A 24283-nucleotide genomic window follows, 5' to 3' on the forward strand; every position below is an offset into this window, starting at 1 on the left:
GGGGGCAAATGGGGACAGTAATTGGGGGGGGGGGGTCATCGGGGGGGGGGGTTACATGAATGGGGATCTGGTGGGGGGGGGGGACAAATGGGGACGGTAATTGTGGGGGGGGGGGATTATGGAGGGGGGGGTGACATGAATGGGGACAATAATGGGGGGGGGCACAGTTGGGGATCCGGGGGGGGGGGGGCCAGAAATGGAGATGTGGGGGGGGGGGGGTCAAGGATGGGGACCTGTGGGGTGACACGAATGGGGACAATAATGGGGGAGGGGGGGGGGCACAGTTACAATAATGGGGGGGGGGGCAAAGATGGATGATATGAATGGATGGGGGGGGGTTGGTGGGGGGGGGGGGACACGACTGGGACCAGCAGCGATGGGGGAGGGGAGGGGGGGGGGGGAGTTACGGGGGGGTCCCGTAGGGATCGAGGAAGCGTCGAACAATGGGGGCCGGCAACCAGGACCCCCCCCCCCCACCTCGCCCCCCCCACCGTGTTTGTGCCCCCCCCCCGCCCCCCCCCCCCAAGCCGGTGCTACGTGCGGCGCTGCACGGGGCTCAGACGGCGCCGGGAGTTCGCGGCGCCAGCGGGGCCAAAGGGCGCGGGGGGGGCACGGATGGAACGGGGGGGGGGGGGGCGGGAGAAAGAGATAAAGGGGGGGGGGGGGGGGGCGGCCCCAGTGCGATCCCGGCCCTTGAAACCCCCCCCCCCCATTGTACCTTATGTGCCCCCCCCCCCCCCACTTAAAAAGAAATTGGAATCTGTCTTCTCTGCCCCCCCCCTCTTATAACCCCCCCTCCCCAATATGAGCCCCCCCACCCCAAATGAACCAGGCCCCCCCCCCAACCCACAATGACTTAAGAACCCCCCCCCCAATTGTGTCCGCCCCCCTCCAATCACTCAGGACCCCCCCCCATTTTAACCCCCCCCCATGACTGAGGACCCCCCCCCAATTGCGTGCCCCCCCCCAATATATCGTCCCCCCCTTCCAATCACTCAGGACCCCCCCCATGTGAGCCCCCCCTCCCCAAATGAACCAGCCCCCCCCCCATGACTCAGGACCCCCCCCCTCAATGTGCCCCGCCCCACCCCATGCCCCCCCCCCAACGTGTGAGGTCCCCCCACCCCAAATGAACCAGGCCCCCCCATGACTGAAGACCCCCCCCGTCTCCGTGTCCCCCCCCAAATATTTGCCCCCCCCCAATGACCCAGAACCCCCATCCAATCTGTTTGCCCCCCCCAATTTGTGCCCCCCCCAATGACTTAGGACCCCCCCAATTCTGTGCCCCCCCCCCCCCAATATGTCGTTCCTCCCCCCTCCAATCACTCAGGACCCCCCCCATGTGACCCCCCCCCAATTGAACCAGCCCCCCCCGATGATCCAGACCCCCCTTCCAATATCTGTAACCCCCCCCCCCCAAATGTGTCCCCCCCCCACTCCACCAGGATTCAGATTTTTGGTTCCCCAACCTTCAGCTTTTGAGACACCCCCCCCCATTATTTGGGACCCCCCTCCCCTCTGTGCCCCCCCCCAAACCTTTTGGGGACCCCCCCTCATCAAGAACCCCCCCCCCATCACTTCCGTGCCCCCCCCATCATAAGGGACCTCTCCCCAATTAGGGACCCCCCCCCTGCATTTAGGATACCCCATCATCTGTGCCCCCCCCCAATTTGTGTCCACCCCCCAACCTTTGTGACCCCCCCTCATTTGAGGACCCCCCTCACCATCTGTGCCCCCCCCAAATTTCTGACTCCCCCCAACCTTTGCGACGACCCCCCCCCCATCATCTCTGCCTCCCCCAATCCACCCTCCTGCCCCCCCCCTCCTTAAGTTCCCCCCCCCACAACCATCGGGGGGGGGGGGTCGGGGGGGGGTTTCCTGCCCCAAAGGTCAGCAGTGACGTGGAGGAAGCGCTGCCCCCCCCCCCCCCCCCGGATCTCCCCCCCCCACTTCCACGAGGACAACTCCATTCATCACCACTTTATTACCCCCCCCCTCCCCCCCCCCCTCCCCGTGTTGTCCCTATAGCGGGGGGGGGGGAGCATAAGGGAGGGGGGGGAGGTTCCCCATTGAGGGGGGGTCCCCATGGAGGGAGGGGGGTCGATGGAGGAGGAGAAGGGGGGGGGTCTCAAATGAGGGGGGGGGGGCATAACGGTTTTGTGGGGGGGGGTGTCAATATGGGGGGGGGTCCCCATGCAGGGTGGGAAGGGGGGGGGGGTTCCTCACGGAGGGGGGGGGATGCTATGAAGGGGGGGGGGGGGTCCACATGGAGGGGGGGGGGCACTACGAAGGGGGGGGGGAATGCAGTGCCCCCAAGTTGGGGGGGGGGAGATTTTTAGGGGCATCTCATTTTTAGGGGCTTTTTGGGGGAGGTGGGGGGGGGTGCCGACAGGGTCCTGGAGGGGGGGGGGTCCCAGTTGAAAGGGGGGGGTGGGGGGGTGATAGAATCCCCAAATCCCCCCCCTCGTTTTTGGGGTAATGTCCACGTCTGGAACGTCTTGGGGTGCTTCAGTGGAGACAAACAGGTCCTGCCTGGGGCTCCAGAACACAACGGGGTGCTCTAGAACACCTTGGGGTGCTCTAGAACGTATCGAGGTGCTCTAGAACGTCCCAGGTTACCTCGATGACAACACAGAAATCCCAGCTGCTGCTCTAGAACATTTTAAGGTGCTCCAGAACACCTTGGGGTGCCTCAATGGCGACACAGAGGTCCTTCCTGGTGCTCTAGAACGCCTCAGGGTGCTTCAAAGGTGATAAATAGGGCCTGTCTGGCAATCTAGAACATCTTGGGGAACTCCAGAACATCTCAGGTTGCCTCAATGACGACACAGAAATCCTAGCTGGTGCTCTAGAACATTTTAAGGTGCTCCAGAACATCTTGGGGTGGCTCAATAGCGACACAGAAGTCCTTTTTTATGCTCTAGAACATCTGAGAGTGCTCCAGAACGTCTTGGAGTGCCTCGATGTTGACAGACAAGAACCATTTCGTGCTCTAGAACATCTCCGGGTGCTTCAAAGGCGATAAACAGGTTCTGTCTGGCAATCTAGAACATCTTGGGGAGCTCCAGAACATCTCAGGTTGCCTCAATGACGACAAAGAAATCCTATCTGGTGCTCTAGAACAACTTCAAGTGCTCCAGAACACCTTGGGGTGCCTCAGTGGTGACAAACAAGACCCATTTGGTGCTCTAGAACACCGTGGTTTGCCCGAATGCTGACAGAGAAATCCTATCTGGTGCTCCAGAACCCCTCAGTGTCTCAGCACTGCCACGTAAAGCCCACCTGGTGCTCTAGAACACCTCAAAGTGCCTCAATGGTGACGAATAGACCCTGCCTGGTGCTCCAGAACACACTGGGAACCTCCACAACATCTTGGGGTACCTCAATGACAACACAGAAAACCTATTTGATGCTCTAGAACACCTTGGGGCGCTCCAGAACCTCTCAGTGTGCCTCAATGTTGACACAGGAGTCCTGTTGGGAGCTCTAGAACCATCTCAGCGTGCCTCAAGACAGAACATATGAGTTCCATCTGCTGCTCTAGAACATTCTAGCGTGCTCCAGAACACCTTGGGATGCTTGAATAGTGACAAACGACCTACTCTGGCGCTCTAGAACATCTTGGGGTCCTCCAGCTACATGAAAAAAATCCCATTTGTTGCTCCAGAACACGTTGGGGCGCTCCAGAACTTCTTGAATTACCTCAAGCTTGAGAGAAAAAACCTCATTTGGTTCTTTGGAACAACTTAAGGCGCTCTAGAACCTCTTGAGGTTCCTCAATGTGGACAGGAACGTCTCATTTGGTGCTCTGGAACATCTTGGAGGACTCCAGAACCTCTCACGGTTCCTCAACAATGACAGGAAGGTCCCACTTGGTGCTCTAGAACTTACCAAAGGACACCCACTTCAATAGAAATACCCAACTGGGTGCTCTAGAACACCTCAGAATGCTCTAGAACCTCCCAATGTTGGCAGCAAAGTTACACTTGGTGCTCTGGAACCTATTGTGCACCCCAGCTTCAACAAAGAAACACCAATTGGTGCTCTAGAACTTCTGGGAACGCTCCAGAACTTCCTGAGGTGCCTCAGCGTTGATGGAGAAGTCCAGCTGCCCCTCCAGAACCCCTCGGGTCGCTCCAGAACCTTTCAGGGCAGCTCAATGTTGACGAAACAAATCCCACTTGGTGCTCCAGAACATCTTGGGTCGCTCCAGAACCACTCGGCATGCCTCAGCGTTGATGGAGAAGTTCCATTTGCTGCTCCAGAACCTCACAGAACACCCCAAATTCCATGGAGAAGTCCCAACTGGTGCTCGAGAACCTCTTAGGATGCCCCAACTTCAATTGAAAACTCTCCCTTGGTGCTCTAGAACACGTTGGGGCACTCTAGAGCCTCTCGGTGTCAGCATTGATGGAAAAGTTCCACTTGGTGCTCCAGAACCTCTCAGGGCACCTCAATGTTGATTAAAAAGTCCCAATCGGTGCTCTAGAAAACCTTGGGTTGCTCTAGAATCCCTCAGGGTACCCCAAATTTCATGGAAGAATCCAGATTTGTGATTTAGAACTTCTCAGAGTACCTGAGCGCTGACAAAGAAGTCCAGTTGCCGCTCTAGAACCTCCCAGAGGACCCGAACTCTGATGGAGAAGTCACAGCTGTTGCTCCAGAACCCATCAGAGCAGCCAAAATTCAATGGAATTATCCCACTCAGCGCTCAAGAACCTCCTGGCTCCCTCTAGAACCTCTCAGGGTGCCCCAAATTCGATGAAGAAATCCCAGTTGGTGCTCGAGAACCTCCCAGGGTGCCCCAACTTCAATAGAAAAGTCCCACTCGTTGCTCTAGAACCCCCCAAAACGCCTCAGCATGAAGGAGAAGTCCTATTTAGTGCTCCAGAACATCTCAGGGCACTCCGGAACCTCACAAAATGTGCTGAGTTCAATGCAGAAATCCCAATTGATGCTCTAGAACCCATCGAGGCAGCCCAACCTCAATAGAAAAGTCCCACTCGTTGCTCTAGAACCCCTCACAATGCCTCAGCATTGACGGAAAAGTCCCACTTGATGCTCCAGAACATCTCAGGGCACTCTAGAATCACACAAAACCCCCCAAATTCAATGGAAAAGTCCCACTTGATGCTCCAGAACATCTCAGGGCACTCTAGAATCACACAAAACGCCCCAAATTCAATGGAAAAGTCCCATTTGATGCTCCAGAACATCTCGGAGCACCCCAAATTTGCCTGCTAAGTCCCATTTGATGCTCCAGAACCCTTTGGCGACGCTCTAGAACCCCCCCGCTCCCCCCCCATCGCCTCACACACACGGAGCCTCGCGGCACACGCGGATGTGGATGGCCGAGTTGTGCCGGGGTCTCACGGCAGAGACGTCGGGTGAATCCTCCTGGGGGGGGAGGGGGGGACGTCTGGGTCTTCATCATCATGAGGGTGCGGGGGGGGGTCCCCGGAACCCCCCCAGGCGGGCAGGGTGACGGAAGAGGTGCTGGCGTGCAGTTGTAGGGCTCCAGGTGAGGCCGCCTGCAGTTGTAGGGCCAGGTTGATGGCTCTCGTGACGGCCAAACCCAACCCGTGAAGGCGGATTTCAGGACCCCCCCCAACAACACCTCCGGTTCCGGTTCCGTTCCCTCCCCCTCCCGGTTCCAATAAACGTTGACAACGCCGAAGTTGAGCTCGGAAATCCGTTCTCATGCTGACAAAAACGTCGGCTCCTGATCCTGGGGGGGCGCGGGGGGGGCGGGGGGCTGAGCCACGGCGGCGGCGGTGCTGCGGCTGCTGGTGCTGCTGGTGGGGTTGTGGTTGTGGGGGAGGGTCTTCAGGGGGGGCGGCCCCCCCGTGAGACGAGGACATTCTGGGGGGGGAATGGAGGTGTTTGGGGGGAGGGGGGGGGAGGGGCAGGGACACCCCCGGGGACCCCCCCCAGAATATTCCAGAAACATAGAGACTCCCCAGGATCCCCCAGACCCTCCCCCAGGATCCCCACAGAGACCCCCCCCTCAGAAACACCCAGACCCCCCCAGGAACCACCAAAGACTCCTAGGATCCCCCCAACCCCGCCCCCCCCAGGATCCCCCCAGGCCCCCCCAGACCTCCCCGAGATCCCCCAGACCCTCCTAGGATCGCTCAGACCCCCCCAGAATCCCCCAAACCCCTCCCACGACCCCCCAGACACCCCCCAAGAAACCCCCCCCCAATAACCCCCGACCCCATGAGACCCCTATGAGACCCCAGGACCCCCCATCCCTGTGAGACCCTTATAGGGTCGCTAGAAGGGTCCCAAGAGCCCCCCACCCCCACAACCCCACGCCCCTATGGGGTCCCAGGAGCCCCCAACCCCCCCAACCGATATCAATCCCCCCCCCGCCCCGCCCGCACCTCCTGGGTCCCCAACACCGCCGCAGCCACTTCCGCTTCCGGTGCGATGGCCACGCCCCCCCACTTCCGCTGGCCACGCCCCATTTCCCATCACCCGTCCGGTTCTTTCGGTGACGTCATCTGAACGCGCCGAGGAGGCACGAAGATGACGCGACGCGCCTCCGCGCCACGTGATCCGGGCGCCTCTTCGCCCCGCCCCCTCAGCCCCCGTCACGTGAGGCGGCGCGGGGCGGCCATCTTGGCCCCCAACACAAACATCGGCGGCGGCGGCGGCGGCAGCGGCGGACAGAGAGGGACCCGCCGCCCCCCCGCCCCCTCCCCCCCCCGGGCCTCCCCGGGCCCCCCCGGCCGCCGGTAAGGGGGGAGAAGCGGGGCGGGACCGTCGCCATGGAAACCCCGGGCCCCTCAGCCCCGCCTCCTCCCGCCCCTCGTTGCCATGGAGACCCCACGGCTCCCCTCTCCTCCCCTTGTTGCCATGGAGACCGCGGGGCCCGGTTCCCTCCCCCCCCCCCCCCCCCCCGATACCGGGTCCCGTTACTATGGTGCTCCGGGCCCCGCCCCGAGTTGCCATAACGACGGCAGCCCCACTTCCGGGCGGGCCTTGACCCGGTCCGTCGCCATCATCCGCCCCACCCCCCCCCTCCTCGGGGCGGGTTCTTTACTTCCGGCTTCCCCCCGGGAACCTCTTCCTGTATGCAAAGTTCCGCCTCCGTTGTTTTGCCCCCTTCGGCGAGTTTCCCCCCCCCCCCAAATTCGGGTCCCTTATTTTATGACCCCTCCTCAAATTTGTGCCCCCCCTCCCAGGTACCACCGCGTCCCTGTGCCCCACGGAGCCCCCTCCCCCCCCGGGCCCAGCTGCAGCCACTTCTGGGTGAATATAAGGGGTCTTGGGGGGGGAATCTAGGAGTCTGGGGGGGTCCTGGATTATGGGGGGGTCTGGGGGGTCCTGAGGGGATTCGGGGGTTTCTTGGGGGGGCGGTGGTTTGGGTGCTGGGGGGGGGGGTCATGGAGGGGGGGTCTAGGGGTTCTGGGGGGAGGGATGGCGGAGGGTTCGGGGGTCTTGGGGATGTCTGTGGGTTGGGGGGGGGGGGGATGATCTGGGGGTCCTGTGTGAGTCTGGGGTTCTGGGGGGGGATCATGGAGGGGGGGGGGGTTGAGGAGGGCATAGAGGAGCATTGGGGTCTCAGGGAGGTGCTGGAAGTTCTGGGATGGAAGTGGGGGGGTCTTTGAGGGAGGGGCTGGGGGCTGTGGAACTGACTTTCCCCCCCCCCGCCCCCCAGGGCAGAACAGGAGCCCAGCGATGGCCGCCGAGACGCTGAACTTCGGGCCGGAGTGGTGAGAGTGACACCAAAATGGGGGGGGGGTGACCAAACCCCCATCCCCCCCCTCCCCCAACCTCACATCCCCCCCCACCCCCAAATTCCCTTCCCAACCCCCCCCCCAAACTCCCAATTCCCCGCTCAACTTCACCTCCCCCCACCCCCTTCCCCCAGGCTGTGGGCCCTTCATCCCCCCCCCCCTCATTACCCCCCCACATTTTTGCCCCCCTCCCCCTTATTTATACCCTCCCACAACATTGCCTCCCCCCTCCCCCCCCCACATTCATGCCCCCCCCCCCAACCCACACCCTCCCCAAACTGACCTCCCCACCCTCAAGGCTGCAGGCTCTCTGAGGGGGGAGGGGGCACTTTGCCTTCCCCCCCCCCACCAAACTCCCCCCTGAGCCTTATCCCCCCCCCCCCACATTCATGCCCCCCCTCAACCTCATCATCTCCCCCCCCCACATTCATGCCTCCCCCCCCATCCCAAACTCACCCCCCTCCCAAACCTTCCCCCCATCCCAAACTCCCCCCCCAAACCCCCCCCCCCCAATACCCACCCCTCCCAAACTCACCCTCCAACCTTTTCTCCTCTCCCCCCTAATTTCACCTCCCCCCCCCCACATTTATGCCCCCCAACCCCTCAACCTCACCCCCCCCCTCTCCCCCCCAGGCTGCGGGCTCTTTCAGGGGGGGCCACGCTCCCTTCCCCCCCCCATCCCCTGCCCTCCCTCGGCTCCGATCGGCAGCGAAGCGCTACGGGAGGGAGGAGATGCTGGCACTCTACGTCCCTGGTGACAAGGTGGGGGTCACGTGACACCTTTCAGCTGTGGGGGGGGGGCACAAAGAAGACCCCCCCTCTCACCTTAACACCCCCCCTCCCCCCCCCCCTCAAAAAAAAAGGCCCCGGAGGAGATCCAGGAGTTCACAGCCATCGCTCAGGAGGAACCGCTGCCACCGCTGGCGCTGCTGCCATTGACCGAAGAGGAGCAGGTTTGTATTGGGGGGGGGGGGGGGTTTGGGGGGGTAAAAACTGGAGTTGGGGGGCTGGGGGGGTTGGTGGGGGGGTATTGCCAAGAGTGCCCCCCCCCCCGTGTGTGTGATTGGTCAATTGTTCTTTGTTTTATTGTTATTTCTTCATCCTCCCCCCCAAAAATTTGTTTGCTGTTTCTTATTTGTTCTATTCCCATATGGGGGGGGGCATGGGGGGGTCGGGGGGGGGGACGACCCACCCCCCATTTGGCATGTTAATTCTTTATTTTCTTAATCTATTCTCGTAATGGGAGGAGAAAAACACAAATATGAAAGGCTTGGAGGGGGGGGGACAGCTCTGATTGTGCCCCCCCCATCTATTCATATTGTTCTCATTTGTTCCATTCCCACATTGGGAGGGAGTTGGGGGCGGGGGGGGGCACAAAAATGGGGGGTTGGACATAAATATAGGGGGGTGTGGGGGTGCCCCCCCCCCCTGTTTATTTGTTAATTAGTCTTTTATTTGCTCTGTTCCCCCCCCCCCACCCAGAGGAACTTCTCACAGTCGGTGAACAGCGTGGCCGTGCTGCGGTTGATGGGCAGAGCCGGGGGGGGCCCCGCAGCCGGGGGGGGCCGGGGCCGTGTGGGCACCCGCAGCAGAGGTGGGTCACCCCATAAGTGACCCCAGTGCACCCCGTCGTCTCCATTGTGCCCCATTGTGCCCCATTGTGCCCTATAGCGTCCCCATTGCATCCCATTGTGCCCCATTACCCCCCATTGTGCCCCATTGCGTCCCATTGTGCCCCATAACCTGCCATTGCATCCCATTGTGCCCCATTGTGCCCTATAGCGTCCCCATTGCATCCCATTGTGCCCCATAACCCGCCATTGCATCCTATTGTGCCCCATTACCCCCCATTGTGCCCCATAACCCGCCATTGCATCCTATTGTGCCCCATTACCCCCCATTGTGCCCTATAGTGTCCCCATTGCATCCCATTGTGCCCCATAACCCCCCATTGCATCCCATTGTGCCCCATTGCATCCCATTGTGCCCCATAACCCCCCATTGCATCCCATTGTGCCCCATTGCGTCCCACTGTGCCCCATTACCCCCCACTGTGCCCTACAGTGTCCCCATTGTGCCCCATTGCGTCCTACTGTGCCCTATAGTGTCCCCATTGCATCCCATTGTGTTCCATTGTGCCCTATAGACTCCCCATTGTGCCCCACTTCATCCCATTGTGCCCTATAGCGTCCCCATTGCATCCCATTGTGTCCCATTATGTTCCATTGTGCCCTATAGCGTCCCCATTGCGTCCCATTGTGCCTCTTTGTGTTTCATTGTGCCCTATAGCATCCCCATTGTGCCCTACTGCATCCTATTGTACCCTATAGTGTCCCCGTTGCATCCCATTGTGCCCCATTACCCCCCACTGTGCCCTATAGTGTCCCCATTGTGCCCCATTGTGCCCTATAGCGTCCCGATTGCATCCCATTGTGCCCTATTGCATCCCATTCGACCCTATAATGTCCCCATTGTGTTCCATTGTGCCCTGTAGCATCCCCATAACCCCCCATTGTGCCCCATTGCATCCTATTGTGCCCTATAGCATCCCCATTGTGTTCCATTGTGCCCCATTGTATCTCATTCTGCCCTATAGTGTCCCTATTGTGCCCCATTGTGCCTTATTGTGCCCTACAGCGTCCCCATTGCATCCCATTGTGCCCTATAGCATTCCCATTGCACCCCATTGTGTCTCAGTGTGCCCTATGGTGTATCTCCCCCCTCAATATCCCCCCATCACTGTCCCCAATATTCCCCCAATATCCCCCCCATTACCCCCCTCCCTGTCCCCATATCCCCCCCTATTGCCCCCCCCGTCCCCATATCCCCCGTTGCTCCCCCCATTACCCCATCACTGTCCCCATATCTCCCCCCAATCCCCCCAATGTCCCCCCCCACCATCCCCATATCCCCCCCCCAATATCCCCCCCCCATCGCCCTGTCACTGTCCCCAATATCCCCCCCCATTACCCCCCCTCCCTGTCCCCATACCCCCCCCTGTTGCCCCCCCCATTACTCCCCCCCATCCCCCCCCACCATCCCCATATCCCCCCCCCAATATCCTCCCCATCACCCTGTCACTGTCCCCAATATCCCCCCCCATTGCCCCCTCCCTGTCCCCATATCCCCCCCCTGTTACACCCCCAACCCCCCCATTACCCCCCTCCCTGTCCCCATATCCCCCCCCTGTTACACCCCCAACCCCCCCATTACCCCCTCCCTGTCCCCATATCCCCCCCCCACCCCCATTTTCTGCCCCCCCCCAGGTCGGGGCCGTGCTGAGGGGGGTTTTTTCCCCCGGGGGGCGGAGGAACCCGAAGGATTCGGTCGTGGCCGAGAGGTGACCAGGAGCCAAAGCTGGGATGACAGGTGGGAAAATGGGGGGGGGACGGGGGGGGGGGGAGGATAGAGGGGACACACGGCATTAGGGGGAGCCCTTTGGGGGGGGGGGTCTGTGTGGCACCCCCCCCACCTGCCCCCATGAGCTGATTTGTGTCGTCCCCCCCCCAGAGGGGAGCGACGCTTTGAGAAGCCCCCGCGGAGAGATGGAGGTGAGGGGGGGGCAATGGGGGTCTGGGGGGGGCAAAGGGTGCGTGGGGGGCAGTGGGGGTCTGGGGGGTCAAAGGATCCATGGGGGGCAATTAGGTTCTGGGGGGGGGTCAAAGGGTGCATGGGGGGGCAATGGGGGGTCTGGGGGGGTCAAAGGGGGCATGGGGGGCAATGGGGGTCTGGGGGGGGTCAAAGGGTCTAAGGGGGGTCTGGGGGGGGCCTGGGGGGGGGTCAAAGGATCCATGGGGGACAATAGGGGGTCTGGGGGGGGCGGGGGAGTGTCAGTGGGTCTATGGGTGGCAATATTGGGTCTGGGGGCGGGGGGGTCAAGGGGTCCATAGGGGGCAATGGGGGGTGGGGGGGAGGTCTGGTGGGGTCTGGGGGTCAGTGGGGGGGCAATAGAGGGTCCTGGGGGGGGGGTCAATAAGGGGTCCTGGGGGGGCAATAGGGATCTGAGGGGGGGGTTATTGCAGGGTCCCCATATATGCTCCCCCCCCCCCCCCCCATCCCAGGCCGGGCGCCCTTCGAGGAGTCAGGCGGTGGGGGGGGGGCACGGAAGGAGCCCCCCCGTTCTGACAGCACCAACTGGAGGTCGCTGCGGGAGGAGCCGGGGGGAGAAGAGGAGGGGGGGGGTGGGGCCGGGGGGGGCAACTGGCGCCTGGGCCCCCCCCCACGACCCCACCGTGACCCACATGGGAGGGAAGGAGAGCGCTGGAGGGGGAGCAGCCCCGGTGAGTTGGGGGGGGGGGGCAAACTGGGGGGGGGGCTGGCGGGGCGGGGGTCCCCAATTGATGTCACTGCCACCCCCACGGTGTCCCCAACCCAACATTTGCTCCCCCCCCCACCCCCATCCTACAAACCCCCCCCCCCCCCCAAATGCAGTGGGACCCCCCTGCCAACCCCCCCCATCCTACAATTCCAGCCCCCCCGACCCTCCCCATCCTACAGTTGCCCCCCCAGCCCCCCCATCTTACCAATCCCCCCCCCCAAAGCCCATGGGACCCCCCAGCCTCCCCCATCCTACAATTCCTCCCGTCCCCCAGCCCCCCCATCCTACAATTCCCCCCCCAAACCCCATGGGACCCCCCCCATCCCCCCCCCCATCCTCCAAACCTCCCCCCCCAAACCCCATGGGACCCCCGCCATGCCCCCCCATCCCCCCCCATCTTACAAATCCCACCCCCCCCAAACCCCATGGGACCCCCCCCCATCCTACAATTCCCCCCCTCCCAGCCCCCCCATCCTACAAACCCCCCCCAGACCCCATGGGACCCCCCCCATCCCCCCCCATCCTACAAATCCCACCCCCCCAAACCCCATGAGACCCCCCCCCATCCTACAACCCCCCCCAAACCCCATGGGACCCCCGCCCCCCCCCCATCCCCCCCTCACTGACAGCCCTGCTCCCCCCCCCCCTTGCAGACCCCCCCCGTTGGCGGCGCCGGGTTGAAGCGGAGCCCCGCGGTGAGGACGAACGGCGATGGACGCGGGACGGAACCGAGGACGGGGAACGGAACCGGAACCGGAACCGGGACGGGGCGGAGCGGGACGGGGCGGAGCGGGACGCCCTGCCGGAGTGGTGCGTGGACGACGAGGACGACGAGATGGGGACGTTCGATGCCAGCGGCGCCTTCCTCGTCTGCAAGGTGGGGGCGGGGGGGGGATGGGGGGGATTTAGGGGGGGATATGGGGGGATATGGGGGGGGAAAAGGGGATATGGGGGGGACATGGGGGGGTATGGGGAAATGGGGGGGACATGGGGGGGGATGTGGGGGGGATACGGGGGTATGGGGGGGATATGGGGGGATTTAGGGGGAGATATGGGAATATGGGGGGACATGCGGGGATATGGGGAGGGGATATGGGGTTATGGGGGGGTATGGGGAAATGGGAGGGTATGGGGAAATGGGGGGGATATGGGGGGGGAACATGGGGGGGATATGGGGGGGATTTAGGGGGGATATGGGGGGGAACATGGGGGGGATATGGGGATATGGGGGGGATTTAGGGGGCGATATGGGGATATGGGGGGGGCATGGGGAGGGGATATGGGATTATGGGGGTGATATGCGGATATGGGGGGACATGGGGGAGTATGGGGAAATGGGGGAAGATATGGGGGGGGATATGGGGGGACATGGGGATATGGGGGGGGGATAAGAGGGGATATGGGGATGAGGGGGGGGATGTGGGAATATGGGGGGGGAAATGGGGGGGTATGGGGGGGTATGGGGACATGGGGGGGGATATGGGGGGGATATGGGGATATGGGGGGGATATGAGGAGGATTTAGGAGAGAATATGGTAGTATGGGGGGGATATGGGAACATCGGGGGACATGGGGATATGGGGGGGGATATGGGGGGATATGGGGAAGTGGGGGGGATATGGGAAAATGGGGGGGGATATGGGGGGACATGGGGGGATATGGGGACATGGGGGGGTATGGGGATATGGGGGGGAGAATATGGGGGGCATATGGGGGGGCTATGGGGGGACATGGGGAAATGGGGGTGTTAGGGGGGATATGGGGACACGGGGGGATGTGGGGTTATGGGGGGGCATGGGAGGACTTGGGGGGACAGAGGGACCGTGAGGACTGGGGGGGTCACATGACATGGGGACAATGATAGCCCCCCTCCCCCCCCCCCATTCCCAGAAGGGTCCCCGTGAGCCCCCCCCGGAAGACCCCGACCCGGCGGTGACACCGAGCGATGATGCAACACCAGAACCCCCCCAGGGGACCCCCCCGGGTGAGTGCCCCCCCCCCTTGGTAAATAACCCCCCCATATCTGCCCCCCCTCCTCCCCCATAGGTGCCCCCCCAACCCCGTTCCCCCCCCCCCCAGTGAGTGCCCCCCCCCCGATAAGTGCCATCCCCCCCTGTGAACCCCCAAAATGATGTGCCCCCCCCGAATAAGTGTGTCCCCCCCCACCCTGTACCGCCCCCCTACAAGGCTAAGAGCCCCCCCCCGTTAATTGCCCCCCCCCCCCCCCAAACTTCGTGCCCCTCCCACAGATAGGTGCCCCCCCCCAAGGGAAAGTGCCCCATACTTTGCCCCCCCACCCCGGGTGAGTGCCCCCCCCCGTAACTCCTCACATAAGTGCACCCCCCCCCCCCAATTGAGTAACCCCCCCACATTCCCACCCTGTGCCCCCCCCCCCACCAAGTTAAATGCCCCCCCTTCCTAATTATTGCTCCTCTCTTCCCTTTGCAGCCCCCCCCCAGGACCCCCCCACAGAAGCATCCCCCACCCCTGAGCCCCCCCCCACGGTCACTGAGCCGGACCCCCCCGCCCCCCCCACAGGTACGTATTTGCACCCCTCCCCCCCATTCCCCCCCCTGCCTTAAAATCCCCCCCCCCCCAAATTTTAAACCCCCCCCCCCCCAAACTCAGGCACTCAGGCGCTGCCCCCCCCCGGCGATGCAGAGGATGAGGAGGGGATGAAGCACCTCCAGCAGGTGGGGGGGGCTTTTTATCGGGGGGGGCGTTTTAGGGGGGTCTATGGGGTCTTTTGGGGGGGGGGGTCCTATAGGGTGCTGTGGGGGGGCTGTGGGGGCAGTTGTGTTTGGGGGGGGGTATCTAGGGGGCCATTTTGGGGGGGGATTCTATTGGGGCATTTGGGGGGCTGCCCATGGGGTTATTTTTTTGGGGGGGGGGCGTATGGGGGTGTCTGGGGGGGTTTTTGGGGGGGTCTGTAGGGGCATTTTGGGAGGGGTTCAAGGGGTCTTTTTGAGGGGGGGGTTTATGGGTAGTTGTATTTAGGGGGGTATTTTTGAGGCTTTGGGGGGGTCTGGGGTATTTTGGGGGGGCAGCATTTTAGGGGGGGGCATGGGGTCTTTTTTTGGATGGGGGGGGTCCTATGGAGTTGTTTTCCGGCGGGGGGGGGTGGGATTTGAGATGGAAAATTTGGAAGGGGGGGTTGGATTTTGGGGGGGGGGGGCGGGATTTTTTGGAGGGGGGGTCTGTGAGGATTTTAGGGGGGAGGGGTTGGGGGTCTGGAGAGGGTGGAGTGGGGGGGGGGTTTGTTTAGGACCCCCCCCCACGTTTTATATCCTTCCCCCCCCCCAATTGTAGGAGGCAGAGAAGTTGGTGGCGTCGCTGCAGGAAGACGAGCGTTTTGGGGGGGGGTCTTCATTGCGGGCCCCCCCCCGGGCGCTGCCTTTGGCTCACGAAGCAGCACGGAAATGGTTCTACAGAGACCCCCAGGGGGACATCCAAGGTGGGACCCCCCCCCAAAAAAAAACCCAATCATCTCCCCAAACCACAACCCCCCCCCCCACCCCAAACCCCACAAGAACCTCCCCATGACCCCCCCCAGCCCCCAAAACTCCCCCAACCCCCCCCCAGTCACCCCCCCACGCTCCCCCTCCCCCCACAAAGACCCCCCCCCCATAACCCCCCCAGTTTCCCCAACCCCCCCATCCCTCTCCTGGGCTCAACCCCCCCCCCACAAAGATCCCCCTCCCCCCCCATTGTCTCCCCCCAGCCCTTCCCTAAACCCAACCTCCCCAATGACCCCCCCCCCTTGACTCTGCCCCCCCCCAGCCTCCCTCTAAACCCTCCAATCCCCCCCCAGCTCCCCCAAAATGACAAACCCCAGCCCCCCCTTGACTCTTCCCCCCATAAACCCCCACAAACCCCCCCCCAATTCCCCCCCCCAAAGGCCCCCACCCCCCCCCAGTCACCCCTCCAAGCCCCCCAGCCCCCCTTCCCCCCCCCAAAACCCCCATAACCCTCCCTTCCCAACCCCCAATGACCCCCCATCCCCTTCCTGCCCCCCCCCCAAAATCCCCTTTTGACCCCCCCTTGCCCCCCTTGCCCCCCCTCACTCTTCCAAGCCCCTCAGCCCCCCCTTGACTCTTCTCCCCCCTAAAACACCCATAACCCCCCCTTCCCAACCCCCATGCCACCCATCCCCCCCCATCCCCTTCCTGCCCCCCCCCCAAAAAACCCCTTTTGACCCCCCCTTGCTCCCCCCACTCCCCCCCCCCAAAACCCCCCAACCCCCCCCACCCCACTCCAGTTACCCCTCCAAGCCCCCCTTCCCCCCCTAAAACCCCCATAACCCCCCCTTCCCGACCCCCAATGACCCCCCCATCCCCTTCCCAGCCCCCCCCCCCTCAAATAACCCCCCCCATTCGCCCCCCCCCGTAACTGCGTTGCCCCCCCCAGGCCCGTTCTCCCCCCAGGAAATGGGGGAGTGGTTCCACGCCGGCTATTTCCCCATGGCTCTGATGGTGAAGCGGGGCTGCGATGAAGGATTCCAACCTTTGGGGGACGTCATCAAAATGTGGGGCCGCGTCCCCTTTGCCCCCGGACCCTCCCCCCCCCCATTGATGGTGAGTTAAGACGCCCCCCCCCCTCCCCTTTTCCCCCCCCCAAAAAAAAAACAGCCCTCAAAAACACCCCCCCATCCCCCGTCCGAATCCAACCCCAAAGGATTTCGCTGATCCCCATTAATAGACTTAAAGACCCCCCCCTTGTTTAAAGGACCCCCAAATGTACCCCCTACCCCCCCCCACCCACTCAAGACCCCCCCCACCACCTTCAAGACCCCCCCTCCCGACCCCCCCATTATCTTCTCAGGACCCCCCCCAAATTTCCCCCCCTCCCCCAATTCCCCTCCCATTCTGCCCCTACTCTCCCTCACCAACCTCCCTTCCCCCGCCCCCAAAACCCCCCATAAAACCCCTCAGGACCCCCCCTCCCCACTCATGACCCCCCCCCCTCGCACCCCCAACCCCCCCCCACACACCACCCCCTCTCATTACCCTCTCAGGACCCCCCCCTCCCCCAAAGCCCCCCCTTCATTCTCCCCCCCCCTCCCCCTCCTCCTCCTGGAGAGTCTTATCTCAGCATCCTCCTCCCCCCATCCCCTTCTCCCCCCCCCACCCCCACTCAAGAACCCCCCCCCCTTCACTCTCAGTGCCCCCCCCCTCATCACACGCCCCCCCCCTCCATGACGACGCCCCCCCCCCAGGGAAACCTGGACCAGGAGAGGCTGAAGAAGCAGCAGGAGTTGGCAGCCACGGCTCTGTACCATCAGCTCCAGCACCAGCAGTTCCTGCACCTCCTGGGCAGGTGTGAGCTGTGCCCCCCCCCCCAGAAAAAAAAAACCACAACGTAGAGACCCCCCCCCGGGTCCCTACAGACCCCCCCACACCCCCTCTCAGGCAGCAGCCGGCCCCCTGCCCTGCCCCCCCCCCCCAGAAAGCACCATCGTTGGGAGAGCTGAGCCCCCAGCAGCTCGCTGCCTTCCTGCAGGCATTAAAACCCAGGTGAGCCCCCCCCCAACTTAAAAATATATTGAGGACCCCCCCCCGGGGGTGCTGGGAGGGTTTTGGGGTGGGGGCGTCAGCAATATTTCCACACCCCCCCCCCCCAGCAGGACGGGGGAGCAGAACTTGCTGCGCTCGCTGGCGCTGCCTGATGGTGCATCGCTATGGGACGGCTCCAACCCCCCCGGTGAGGGCTGGGGGGGGGGCAACAGGGGGGCTGGGGGGGTCCTGGGGGGGGCAGTGTGGGTCTGGGGGGGGGTGCTGGGGAGGGGAGCGGTGGTTTTGGGGGGGCAGTTTGGGGCTGGGGGGGATCCTAGGGGGTTTTGAGGGGGGCATTGTGGGGTTGGGGGGGGTTGTGGGAGGGGCTGGGGGGGACAGTGTGGGGCTGGGGGGGTCCTGGGGGGCAGTGGGGGTCCTGGGGGGGGCAGTGTAGGGCTGGGGGGGGTCATGAGAAGTAATGTGGGGCTGGGGGGACAATATGGGGCTGGGGGGGGTTCTGGGAGGGTCTTGGGGGGGGGGGGGCAGTGTGGGGCTGGGGGGGATCCTAGAGGGTTTTGGGGGGACAGTGTGGGGCTGGGGGGGGGCGGGGGGGGGCAATGTGGGGCTTGTGGGGTCCTGGAGAGAGGCGTGGGGGGTTTGGGGGGGTAGTATAGGGCTGGGGAGGGTCCTAGGGGGGGGCAATAGGGGGCTGGGGGGGGGCAATGTGGGGTTGGGGGGGGTCCTGAGAGGTAATGTGGGGCCGGGGAGGCAATATGGGATTGGGGGGGGCAATGTGGGGCTGGGGGGGGGTCCTGAAGGGGAGCAAAGGGGGTTTGGGGGGGGGGGGGTCAGAATGTGGGGCTATTGCCCCCCCCCCATCACCCCCATCATCCCCCCCCCCCCAATTCAGGTGCTGATCCAGGGCTGTGGGAGCTGCCCCTCAGTTCCCCCCCCCTCAAAGCCCCATCCTGGAACAGCTGCAGCTGCAGCACAAGGTGATAACCCCCCCCCCCCCCCCTCCACACACACACACACAAAAAAACAGCCCCAAATGTGACCCCCCCCTCAAATTTCCCTCCCCCCCCCCCAAAAAAAAAACAGCTGCAGGAGCTGCGGGCGCGGAGGGATGAGGACGATCAGCGCAAACGGAGGCGGCAGGAGGAGGAACTGCGCAGGAAACAGGTGGGGGGGGGGTCTGGGGGGGTCTGGGGGTCCTGGGGGGTCTTTTTAGGGGTCCTGTGGGGGGCTTGGGGGTCTTCTTAGGGGTCTGGGGGGGGTCTGGGGGGTCTCTTTAGGGGTCTTGGGGTCTTGGGGGGGGTCTGGGGGTTCCTAGGGGGTCTTTTGGGGGGGTCCTTGGGAGAGCTTGGGGGGTCCTGGGGGGTCTTTTTAAGGGTCTGGGGGGGTCCTGGGGGGGAGTCCTAGGAGGTCTTATTAGGGGTCTGGGGGGGTCTTGGGGAGGGGCTCTGGGGGGGGTCTTGGCAGGTCTTATTAGGGGCCTGGGGGGATCCTGGGGGGGGTTTGGAGTGTCCTGGGGTCTTATTAAGGGTCTGGGGGCATCCTGGGGGGGGTCCTGGGGGGGGGTCTTGAGGTCCCTGATGTGTTTTACCCCCCCCGCAGTGCCGGCAGCAGGAGGCGCTGCTGAAGCTGCTGCAGCAAAGCGGGGCCCCCCCCGCCGGAACCCCCCCCCCACCCTGGGCCCTCCCCAAAGCCCCCCCAGATGGAGAGAGGCCCCCCCCCCACAAACCGACACGGGGACCCCGGGTGGTGAGTGACCCCCCCCCCCATAAACGCTCCCCCCTGTAAGCCCCCCTCCCCCCCAATCATTGCAACCCCCCCCCTACGTGACCCCTCCCAATCAATGCGCCGCCCCCCCCCCCATAGCCTCCCCATTAACACGACCCCCCCATACGACCCCCCCCAATCTTTGCAACCCCCCCATTGACCCCTTAATCAGTCTGATCCCCCCCCATTAATGTCACCCCCCCAATCAATGTGACCCCCCCCAAAGTCCTCTCCATTACTGTGACCCCCCCCATATGATCCCCCCACTCATTGCAGCCCCCCCACAACCCCCCCAATTACTGTGACCCCCCCATATGACCCCCCCAATCATTGCAGCCCCCCCTTTATGACCCTCCCAGGCCCCCCCCCCCCATATTCCCATGTCCCCCCCCTAAACCCCCCCCCATTAACCCCCCCCATATGACCCCCCCCCCAATCAATGTGACCTCCTCCCCCCCCCACTCCCCATAATCTTTTCTTCCCTTCTTCCCTTCCCATGCAGGTGGGGGGGGGCCTGGGGGGGCCATGGGGGGCAGAGCTGCTTTGGCCCCCCCCCGAGAAAAACCCTGGGGCTGCGCCATGGGAGGAGAGCGCCCCCGGGGGGGGGGTCCTCCGAGGGGGGGGCAGCAAAGGGCGCAGCGGAGCCTCCATGGGGTGAGTGGGTTATGGGGGGGGGGAGGGGGGGGATATGGGATCATTGGGGGCGGTTCTGGGGGGGGTACATGGGGGTGGGGGGGGATATGGGGTCATTGGGGGGGGCTGGGGGGGGGAAATAAGGGGATATGGGGGGGGGACGGGGGCTGTTATGGGGATGTGGGGGGGGGGACATGGGGGTATGGGAGGGGCACAGGGGGGTTATGGGGGGGCACATGGGGGTGGGGGTGTTTTGGGGTCATTGGGGGGGCCTGGGGGGGACATATGGGAATATGGGGGGGGGGACAGGAGGGGTTATGGGGACGTGGGGGGGGATATGGGGTCATGGGGGGGGGGTTATGGGGGGGCACATGGGAAATTGGGGGGGTTATGGGGTCATTGGGGGGGCTGGGGGGAGATATGGGGGGGGTTATGGGGATGGGGGGGGTTATGGGGTTATTTTGGGAGATATGGGGGGGGGCATTGGGGGGGTTATAGGGACGTGGGGGGGGAACATGGGGATATAGGGGGGACATATGGGGGATTATGGGGACGTGGGGGGGTTATGGGGGTGTCGGGGGGGGGAGGAAGGGGTGTGGGGGGGGGACACTGCACACATAGTGTCTGTCTGTCGTCGTCCCCCCCCCCCCCAAAAAAAAAGGGACCCCCCCTTCCGCCGCCGGCGCTCGGAGGAGGAGGAGAAGAGCAAAGCGCTGCGGCTGTGGTGTGAGGCTGCGCTGGTGGCACTGGGAGCACCTGAGGGTGGGTGGGCCGGGGGGGGGTCGTGGGGGGGGGTTGGAAAGGTTTGAGAGGTCTTTGGGGGGGCTATGTGGGTCTGGGGGGGTCGTGGGGGGGGTTGGAAAGGTTTGAGGGGGTCCATTGGGGTCTTTGGGGGGGCTATGGGGGTCTGTGGGGGGGGCTGTAAGAGTTTGTGGGGTCTGTAGGGGTCGCTGGGGGGGCTATGGGGGTCTGGGGGGGTCGTGGGAGGGGTTGGAAAGGTTTGAGGGGGTCCATTGGGGTCTTGGGGGGGGCAGGGGGGTGGTCTATAGGGGTCTTTGGGGGGGCTATGGGGGTCTGGGGAGGGTCCGTAAGAGTTTGAGGTGTCTATAGGGGTCTTTGGGGGGGCTATGTGGGTCTGGGGGGGTCGTGGGGGGGGTTGGAAAGGTTTGAGGGGGTCCATTGGGGTCTTTGGGGGGGGCTATGGGGGTCTGCGGGGGGGGCTGTAAGAGTGGGGACCACAGGGGTCTTTGGGGGGGGGGGGTCCACGGGGTGGGGGAAGGAAAAAGGGGAGGTCTGAGGGGGTCTTTGGGGAGGGCCGGGGGGGTCTGGGGGGGGGCACACGCTGCTCCCCCCCCTTAAACCCACCCCATCGGCACATGCAGGTGCTTCCCTCCCCTTCCCCCCCCCCGAGCCTGAGCCCCCCCGCGAGGGTCCGGGTTGGGCGCGTGCCCCTCCCCAGGGGGGGGGAGGAGGAGGAGGAGGAGGAGACCCCCCCCCCAATTTCAGCCGCCCCCCCTTGATGGAAAGGATGGGGAGAGCACCCGGCCCCCCCCCCCGCAGCACACAGGTAGGGGGCACTGGGTGGGGGGGTGGGGTGAGGAAGGGGTTGTGGGGGGGTCGTGGGGGGGGGTTTATGGGTGGGGGGGGCTGCAGTTAATTGGAGTTGGGGGGGGGGAGGTCTGTAGGATTTGGGGGGGGTGGGTTTTTATTTTCTATGACCCCCCCCCCGTCCCCACAGGAGCAGTGGCTGGGGGCTGCAGTGTTGCCCCCCCCCCAATTCGGCCCCGGCCCAAAGTTGCCCCCCCCGGAGGCGAAGGCGAAGCGGCGCCCCCTATTGCTGCACAACGACCCCAGCATTCTGGGTAGGGGGGGGGGAAAGGGGAAATGTGGGGCTGGGGGGGGGCAAAATGAGGGGGGGAGGGGGCAGCAATGAGATGGGGGCACAATGGGATGGGGGGGCACAATGTGGGGGGGGGACAACTGGGGGGGGAAAATGGGGTGGGGGGCAGTAATGGGGGGGGATAGCTGGGGGGGCAGTGGGGTGGGGGCGCAGTGGGGGCACAATGAGGTGGGGGGGCTCAATGGGGGGACAGTGAGGTGGGGGGGGTCAGTGGTGGGGGGGGTACAATAAGGTGGGGGGGCTCAATGGGGGGAAAGTGAGATGGAGGGGGAGGTAACAATGAGGTGGGTGGCAAATTGGGGGGGGGGGGGGGTCCAACGGGGTGTGGGGGGACAATAAGGGCATGGGGGGGGGGACAGTGAGGTGGGGGGGGCCACAATGGGGGTGGGGGCACAATAAGGGGGGGCAGAATGAGATGGGGGGGGGTTCTATGGGGGGGGAAAGGGCACTGCTGACCCCCCCCCCTTTCTCACCTATACACAGGTTATGCGCTGCACTGCCCTGGGGGAGAAGTGGAGATGGTTGAGGATTTCTGAGTGCCCCCCCCCGGACCCCCCCCTCTCCTCCCTGTGCCCCCCAACCAACCACCCCCCCTCCTTCCCCCCCCCCTCCCCCCCACCCCCCCGGCGCCCCACAAGCACCTTAACGGCCGCCACCACGACCGACCCAGCTGCACTTTAGCGCCGGATCCGCCCCACTGAGGACTTTATATGGGGGGGGGGGCCCCCCAAGATCCCCCCCCCTCCCCCCATATCCCCCCCAGCCCCCCCCCACTTCCCATCAGCTCCATGGCAAGGTCAGAGCTGCCCCACGGTGGGGGTCGGGGGGGGGGGAACCCCCAATTTGTGGTCAGACTCACAGCTGCCGCTGCCCCATAGCGGGGGGGCAGAGCTGTGTCTCCTCCCCCCCCCCCCCAAGACAAGTTGGAGCCCCCCCTCAGCCCCCCCCAAATCCAGGGCCGTGTTTACAGCCCCTGAATAGGGGCAGTTAGGCCCCGCCCCCTCTCTGTTCGCCCCGCCCCCGTGCCCAGATACGCCCTCCCATTGGGCTGGGCGGTGAATCAACCACGCCCATCTTTTGGGCCGGGCCCCGCCCCCTTTGCGCCAGAGGCCCCGCCCCCATTGTGTTTGGCCCCGCCCCTTTGTCCTGCACCCGGCTCCCTTGCAGCAGAGGCCACGCCCACTTTCACTGGCCCCGCCCCCTCGGCGGAGGCCCCGCCCCTTTTTGTAGTGCTGCATTTTTTTGCTGTGACCCTTTGGGGGGTGGGGGGTGCTCCGATTTGGGGCCATTTTTTATAATTTTGGGGCCTAGACAACATTCCCCAACCCCCCCCATTGCCCATCCCCCCCCCCCCCCAGCATGACCCCCCCACAAATTTTGGTTATTCGGGGGGGGGGAATTACCCCCTCCTCCCTCCACCCCGGAGCAATAAACCGAACCCCCCCCCACACCTCGTGCCAACCCCCCCTCCCCCCCCCCCCCCCGGGGCTGGCGCTGATGAATGTAGGGGTCCCCCCCCCCCCAAGCCCCCCAGCCCCTTTCTACCGCCCCCCCCCCCCCGGCTCCAACAGCCTCTACCTCCCACGGGGCGGGGGGGGAGGGGGGGGGAAGGGGGGGCCTGGCTCCACCCCTCCCCTCTTTCTCCCTCCGCCCCCCCACCCCCCCCACCCCACTGAGAGTGGTGAAATGTTTACAGCCCCCTCCCCACGCAGGGGGGGGCCGCGCTGCCCCGCTGTGAATAACCCCCCCTGTACATATCCCCCCCCTCACAATAAACGTAGCCCTTGGTGTGCTCTGTCTGCTCTTTGCCCAACCCCCAAATCGCCGAACTTCCCCCCCCCCGCCCTCCCCCAAAACGCCATTTGGGGCAGGGGGTGTGGCCAAGTGAAGCCCCGCCCCCTAAATGGCGCCTTGTCTGTTGGAGCCACGCCCCTTTTTGGAGTTGCAGTGGGCGGGGCCAAAGATGAACCCCGCCCACTGTTTGGAAAAGTGGGTGGGGCAAATCGTAACCACGCCCCCTCCCCTTTTCTGAGGCTCGGTGGGTGCGGCTTAGTGCTGCCACGCCCCCTCTGTATGTGGCCACACCCCGTGGTGGGCGGAGCCTGCGGTGGGCGGGGCTTGTTTCATTCCGGGGGGGGGGAGGGAGAAAGGAGTCCGAAAAAAAATTGGTTGGATCTCTAAGATGGGGGGGGGGGGGTCGCCAACATCAGGATGGGCGCCCATCCCAGCGCCCCCCAAATTCATCCCAGTATCTCCGCGTTCATCCCAGCCCCCCTCTCAGTTCATACCGAGACCCCCACCGCCCCCCCCCCGGGTCCCCGCTCACACTTATCGTGTAGTTGCCATGGCAACAAAGCGCGGTTCCCATGGCAACACGGTAATTAAGGCATGGCCTAATGAGGCCGTGGGGGGG

At 64.2% G+C, this 24283-nt stretch overlaps 2 protein-coding genes across 2 annotated transcripts; one reads left to right on the top strand and one right to left on the bottom strand.

Annotated features, from left to right (window-relative positions):
- Nucleotides 1–2841: 2841 nt before the first annotated feature.
- Nucleotides 2842–6613, bottom strand: POP7 (POP7 ribonuclease P/MRP subunit). Its single transcript, XM_090129300.1, has 2 exons — nt 6387–6613; nt 2842–5862 (listed from the first exon to the last, which is right to left on the bottom strand). Exon 2 carries the CDS (start codon nt 5859–5861, stop codon nt 5370–5372), a length of 492 nt encoding a protein of 163 aa, XP_089985426.1. The 5' UTR covers nt 5862; nt 6387–6613; the 3' UTR covers nt 2842–5369.
- An 82-nt stretch (nt 6614–6695) lies between these two features.
- GIGYF1 (GRB10 interacting GYF protein 1) lies at nt 6696–22493 on the top strand. The gene is given in 28 exon segments (XM_090129351.1): nt 6696–6740; nt 7191–7257; nt 7667–7721; nt 8379–8410; nt 8413–8507; nt 8609–8698; nt 9228–9339; nt 11012–11114; nt 11256–11296; nt 11807–12025; nt 12717–12940; nt 13954–14047; nt 14512–14601; nt 14677–14756; nt 15373–15517; nt 16471–16637; nt 17279–17379; nt 17472–17576; nt 17684–17763; nt 18466–18503; nt 18506–18550; nt 18657–18737; nt 19173–19319; nt 19840–19991; nt 20632–20732; nt 21353–21537; nt 21709–21832; nt 22354–22493. Coding segments are annotated over 26 exon segments (2739 nt in total). The 5' UTR covers nt 6696–6740; nt 7191–7257; nt 7667–7686; the 3' UTR covers nt 22407–22493.
- The last annotated feature ends 1790 nt before the right edge of the window (nt 22494–24283 follow it).

This window comes from Phasianus colchicus, chromosome 36 (assembly GCF_987193195.1).
Source record: "Phasianus colchicus chromosome 36, bPhaCol1.hap1.1, whole genome shotgun sequence".
Taxonomy (NCBI): domain Eukaryota; kingdom Metazoa; phylum Chordata; class Aves; order Galliformes; family Phasianidae; genus Phasianus; species Phasianus colchicus.

What these genes read in the sequence shown, in the direction of transcription:
- POP7 (XM_090129300.1), bottom strand. Translation starts at nt 5,861, where the DNA reads ATGTCCTCGTCTCACGGGGGGGCCGCCCCCCCTGAAGACCCTCCCCCA.